Here is a 6,729-nt window from a genome sequence, read left to right on the forward strand (position 1 = left end):
ATGTTTTGTTTGTTTCAGTCTTTTCACATGTTTTATGTAAAGGTGTTTTTCCTGGCTCTCGAATCTTTTTTCTTTTTTTGATCAAATGAGACTTTGGGGGGGGTGTTAGTTTTTTCATATCAGTAATATTCAGCTAGTGGATATCTGACTTGTTGTGTAATTCTGCACAGTGAAAAATGTTGGTGGGAGAAACTGCCAATTTTGTAGTATTATGTAAAATGAGAGCTTGTTATTCAAACACAGATGTCATTGTGACTCTCATCCTTATAGAGTAGTAGATATTGAAACCAGAGAGTTGTGAACACATGCGTTAATTCTGTTTTAATGTTTAACAAGCAGGCTTGTTAATGTACAGACTGAAATAAAAGGAATATTAATATATTAAATAATATAAAATTGTTATATTTTGGCAATGTTTGTGCTTATATGTACCATCTGAACAAGGTGGAGGAAGATTGGTTTCTGTTTTGGTTAACTGTAAAAATAGGACACTGTCATGTCCTATCATAGCGGAAATTAACTCTATCCCAGCTGAAACCAGGACAGTCACTTGATTTTCCAAAGAGGAAGTCAAAGTGGTGATGTGGCAGTCTTCAGTTCTGACATTGCTCCTATAAAATTACCTCCAAAATAAACTGGTAGTTAGGTTAGAACTGAAACTGGTTTAAAAAGATAGTGTGTTTCCCCTGATGCAAGGTGTTACAGTTCCTGAAGTTGTAAAGTGGCACTGCTGCTGAAGCGCTCGAGACAGATGTCTCTGCTTCATCATTCCCACTGTTAATTGGCTATATGTTAGGGTCTTTAGAGGATGGATGGAGTCCCCTCCCATGGGCAGATTGTTCCACCTCTTTCTTTTTGCTGGTTATAGAAAGGACTTAAGCAACCAGTTCACACTTGTAAGCTGAAATTATGCAGCAGAGGGTAGAGTCATTCTGCTTTGCCAGTCATCAGAGTTGCACTTTCAGTGGCCTGTGCAGCCTGTCAGAGGTGTGCAAGCTGCTTCAGGTGTTTAATATAAAATCTTAAACCAAAAGAATGCAGTTTGATGAAGACAAAAAGCAGCCAGTGAAGTTGTTGAGAGTAGGTACATCTGTGGATGAAAGTGCGTGTATTCTGGATGCCAGTAATCTGTTGAACTTGTAAATAGTGAAATTTATTTAACGAACCTTTTAAACAGTGAGTACATTCATGCTCTTGCTCTGAGACTGCTGTTACTCAATGTACAGAAAACATCAATAATTGCAATATTTTGGAGTTGTGCCTCGTGGATACAAATAGTATGGAGATGTGGCAATTGGGTAGTAAGTGAGAATGAGTGTGTCTGTAGACAAAGCAAGTAGGCACTGTTGTGTTTTGTTGGTATAATTTCTTTTTATTTTTACTTGGTGACTGTTCTGAAATGTGATAATGACAGACTTGATGTAATTAACATTTCCAGTAAGTATTCACCTTATTACTTAGCATGCAGTAAAATTCCTGAGTTTGTGTAAAGAAAACTAGTGAAAGGGATAAGTAAATTAGACGACTTAAAGAAAAAAATTTTTTTTTACAGAGAAAAATCTCTACTAGGTAACACAGTGTCAGCTTTAATTGTTTCATTAACCTGTATCAAAATCATATAGGTTTCAAATACAGGCTTCTAAATAAATCAAAATACAGGCTTCTAAATAAATTGAAATGTTGGCTAATAGTAGTCTGTTTTGTTTTTCAGGCTTTAGAAAGGATGCGTCCTTATCTGTGTGATAAAATCATAGCTGAGAGACACTTTGATTATCTGCGTTCAAGGAAAATACTCACTAGAGAGGACACAGAAGAAATTTCTTCTCGATCTTCCAGTAGGAAAAAAACTGGGAAGTTATTGGACTACTTAGCAGAAAACCCAAAGGGGCTAGATGCTTTGATTGAATCTATCAGGCGAGAAAGAACACAAAACTTCCTGTTACAAAAGATAACTGACGTGGTCTTGAAAGTCAAAAATGAAAAACTTGAAGCTCTCAAAGGTGAGACGTTTATAATAATATTTTGTAAGACATAAGTTTTATTTTGAGGGTCTGCAAAATTAAACTCCAACAATTCCTTAAATCATGTTTCTTAGTACAGATTATTTTCTTTTCTTCCTCTAGAGTTTGGGACAACATTCTTGGAAATCTTGCCAGTTTGTGCTTAAGATCCTAGTGCACATATCCTGGTTTTGCCTTTTTACTGTCTGAACACATCATAAACAACAAATTGAAAAAAAACCCTATCATGTGTTGTTATGATGGATAAGTCTGTCTTCACATTTTAGTTTTACTTTCTATGATGTTCTAATTCAGAATTCAAAATAGGTGGTTATCTTCCATCTTGCATTTCTCTTGAAGCTATTTACTCCAGGGGCAGGATGCTCTGGTTTTGTTAAACTTCGCACCTCAGCAGGAGATAAGCCAGCAAGTGCAACCTGAGGGGAGTTCTCCTGTGTGCCTTCAATGCCAAAACTTAAAATTAGATACTGTAAATGTATGCATGTGTTGCATCATGCAGGTGGAGAGGTTTTTTCACCCACTAATCCTGAAGTGACTATATGTACTCATAGTTTAAGGTGGATAAAGAAAGTATAAGCCTTCTAAACCAAAAACCTTACTTCCCCTTCCACACCCATCAAAAGAGAAAGAAGGAAGAAAGTACGTTTTTAACCCTAGAGATGAAAGGCCTGAAGTTTTCTCTGGCTTCAGGTAAAACAGCCTTCAAATGCAGTCTCCTTTGGAGCAGAACCATGCAGCTGAAGCTTGTAAATGTTTGAAGAACACAGTGAGAAAAATCTGTCAAAAAATGGGACAGAGGACTAAAGTGACTTCCTAAAATGAAGCTTAAGTTAGGGTGCACCTTTGTCAAATAGTAGCTGATACAGAGATATAGAGAAAACGTTCACATCAGCCTAGATAAACTGTGTGTATTTTTTAATTTGTCCTGAGTATTGGGATGTCACAGGTGAGATGAAGAGGTTAGTCTGTTAAAAATACAGACAATTGATCTTTGACAATCTTTCCGATATTAAATTGGAGCACGGTTTTAAGAGTGCACCACATTGTAATTAAATCCAGTCTCTGTTTTTTTTGTCCTAGGTCTAAGCTGCAGCACCTGTATGACCTCACTGTATGGAGGAACGAATAATCTTTCTAGATCATATTCTGATGAATCTAATTTTTTTGATAAAACAAAAGATAAAGAATCTACCCAGATACATCATCCAGAAGAAGATTATAGCACCGCTGCATTTGTGTCTGCTGCCTCTCTTCATTCCATGAATTTACCAATTGCAGAGATGGGAAATGCAGAGAGTGCTGTTTTCTCAGCCACCCTTCCAGGGCCTGGAGACCCTGGTGCACCCCCTCTCCCCCCAGAGCTCCAGTCGGAGCAGCAAGAACCATGTACTAGTTCAAGTGACAATTGCTTTTTGCCTTTAAGATCACGTTCTCTTCAACCACAGTGAACGTAGTGGCTTTTGTCTGTTCATCCAAATGGTACTGAAATTTTGTGTGATGTCTTTATAAAGGTTAAAAAAATGTTTTCAAACTGTTAACTAGCAAAATCAGAGGGAACAATCTGTGCTATTTACTGTTTTTTAAGGAGTCTTTTTTTTTTTTTTTAATTGGGTGACTCTGGAGCTGCTTGACTTTATGTTCTTTAGGGAGCCTTTTTCAAAAGATCATGGTATTACACCAGCAAAGGTTAGGTTTTTAAACCAATATATTTAAGTTTTCACATTTAATTGCAGATATTTAACCTGCCATTATAGAACAGATGGGTTTTTTTCTTCCTACAGAAACTAACAAATCTGTTTTTCTTAATGTTCCTGTGACGGGTGAATTGGGAAAGATGGTTAGGAAAAATATTGAAGAACAATTTTCTGAACTAAAAGCTTAAGCTCACTTAGCTTAAACTCATTTACCAAACTAAATGTTTCCCTGTAGGATAAATTTTTCCCTCTATGTATGTGCGTGCAGCTCCATTTGAGGAAAAAAAAAAAATCTGGCCAAATCTGTAGTTATGCGTATTTGTGAGAGGTCTCTTAATTGTCTGAACTTTGTTCTCTATCCTACCAGTACATCAAAAGACACTCAGTATCGCAGTGATTTGAGTTGGCAAATGTACTTCCACAAGTCTTAGCATATTTTTCTTGTATATTAGTTAGAGATTTCTGATTTGAGATGCACTTTATAAATTCTCATTAAGACTGGAAAAGGAATGTAAACTGCTCTAACAGCATCATGTGGGCTGTAAGAACATGTTATTGTATAATAAGGAGCAAAGCTTGTATGTTTTGTCCCAGTAGGTAAGTAGAGGAGGAGTCCTGTAGCAAGAAAGTATCCATACCTGAAGGACTCTTGGAAATGTTGCACTTCAGACACCTACTCTTCAAAGCAGATAGACAGGTTTACATTTCAAACGGTTTAGAGTCAAAAGCATTTTAAACTATTTCAGCATGGGAAGGTTCTCATTTCTTGACACAATGTAACATGCTCTCATACTCTACTCTTGCATTGTAATCTACTTTTTATGAAGGTGGCCTATAATCACTTTAAAATTTCTAGGCAAGGACAAACTCTTACTTGGAAATGTGTACAGTTGTGTTCTGCAGTACTACACTTTAAAGTGATGACATGTTTTCAGTATATCAAAGGGTAGGTTTGTATTTAGGGCTTTAAATTATTTTGGCTCTGGTACAGCACTATAGTTGTGTAATTCCATTCAAATTCAAACCCATGTAATACTCCTAAACTGTGTTCTCCTTTTGTGGAGACAGGCCATCTACAGGACCTCAATATAGCCTCTAATTTTTTTTTTATGTTTACACTGGTTTTGGAAGTAGGTTAAAATAAACTGCGATGTTCAACTACACTCTGTACTTAGTATATGAATAGCTTACATTTGATAAAGATGTGAGCTTCTGTTTAGTGTTTATAAAAATCCTCGTTTTTCTCATATACGTCAAAGGTCATAGACTGTCAGGATGGTGAAAATGCTTTTCAGCAAAACAGCATGGTTCAGAAGGCACTTTGGAAGTTAAGTGCCTAAATATACAAGCAAAATTTTGCTCTCTAACATGAAATTAAGGATAGGCTTAAATCCCTCTCTTCCATTAACTTGAATTGCAGTTGCAGATACTCAGGATATTTAAAATTGATTTGTCTAAATGCCCACTGTAACCACTTGAAGAGCTGTGCTTAGGTTTGAGTCCCTTCTGGGATTCTTGTAAATGGATGAGAATGAGCAAGTTTGGCCTTAACTGGAAAAGAGTATCAGCTCAGGGTGAAGACTGCCTTGCAGATCGAAATCCGAACACGCGAGATGCGCTGCCCGTCACACAGCACGCCGCGCGGCCTGCAGGGAGCCCACCTGTGCAGGGGTGGCTCCTGCAGTGCAGCCTGTTCGCCTGAGACATTACGTGAATGTACTATCTTACCAAATGTTTATAATGTGCATTTTTTTTAAATTTTGAAATACTGTTATCACAACTTTGGGAATAAATTCTTTTGTATAATTGCCTGTTTTCCTGTCTGCCCTTCACTAAAATGCATGGGTTCTAAGGAGCAATTCATGCCAGTATCTGGATGTGTGGTTTTGGTTCTGTGTGTGCGGGAGGCTTTGGTGCTCATTGTCTTGTTGGAGAGGTTTGTCTTTGGTGGGAAGACTGACGTAACATGAAATGCTGTAGGACTGCATTCAAGAGCACTGTATGGGGAAAACATACATGGGAAACTAAGACATCGGCTGCTTACCTACACTTTCTGTGGCCCATGACTAGTGTTGCGAACCCGATTCTTGCTTTTTTTTTTCCAAATGACTCAATCACTCAACTTAAACATGTGAGACGTGCTGCTTCCAGCCATGCATGTATTGACAACATTCTTAAATTAAGATTTTGTTGTTTTTTTTTTAATAGCGGGGGAGAAACAAAACCTTTGAGTGCGGAGGAATGTGACTCAAAAAAGGATTTGCGAATGTTGCAGGGACCATGAAGGCTCACTTCAGCGGTTGTTTTCATTGTACACTGTGTGTAGGGTTTCCTTCAAAATAATGATTGTAGTATTGATTATGAGAGATCCGCTGGACCCGGTTTTAGTATCTTTGCAGTAAAAGAATTGATCATGGTATAACCAAGGCCCTTTCCTTAGACCTCATCCTGCTTCCTTGGTAGTTCGACCTGAACAGCACTAGTTAAGTACTTCAGGTGACGCGAAAACAGATATATGGGCCTTGTTGACAAGTGCAGTCTCATACAAAATTTTTCCAACGGCTTTGAAAAATCTGTTTTGGTAAAGGCAGCCTATGGGGCTGCTTGAGCTGTTCCTGCACAGGCGCTGCTCAACGCTTTATCTGCCCTGGGTTAGCGAACGCTCGAACATTAAGGAAAACGCGCTTTCTCTCCACTTAGGCCTGCAGGTGTAAAAAAGGAGAAACGGAGGTGTTCTCGGTTCCATGTCTGGTTTTCTGTCTGTCTGTGGTCGCTCAGAAGAAACAGGCCCCGAGTTGCTGGGGCTCAACCCTGCGTTCGCCAGGGCGGACGCAGAAACGTCAGCCCTTTCCCGGTACCGGCTCCTTCCGCCGTCTCCCCTTCGCCACGTACAAACTGGGACCCCACCACCCACACGGTGGGGCTTCGCTGGGGCTCCCGTCGGTGCGGCGGCAGGCCGGAACCCTCGGCGCGGGCCCGGTTTCCGTGGGGGCGGTGTTGTGGCGGCACGCCCC

At 39.2% G+C, this 6,729-nt stretch overlaps 1 protein-coding gene across 1 annotated transcript; it reads left to right on the plus strand.

Annotated features, from left to right (window-relative positions):
• Window positions 1–1,311: 1,311 nt before the first annotated feature.
• Window positions 1,312–3,699, plus strand: BCL10 (B-cell CLL/lymphoma 10). Its single transcript, XM_010286193.1, has 3 exons — window positions 1,312–1,332; window positions 1,712–2,000; window positions 3,102–3,699. The coding sequence occupies exons 1-3, from the start codon at window positions 1,312–1,314 to the stop codon at window positions 3,467–3,469; spliced, it is 678 nt and encodes a 225-aa protein (XP_010284495.1). The 3' UTR covers window positions 3,470–3,699.
• Window positions 3,700–6,729: the final 3,030 nt, after the last annotated feature.

This window comes from Phaethon lepturus, unplaced genomic scaffold, assembly GCF_000687285.1.
Source record: "Phaethon lepturus isolate BGI_N335 unplaced genomic scaffold, ASM68728v1 scaffold52994, whole genome shotgun sequence".
NCBI lineage: Eukaryota > Metazoa > Chordata > Aves > Phaethontiformes > Phaethontidae > Phaethon > Phaethon lepturus.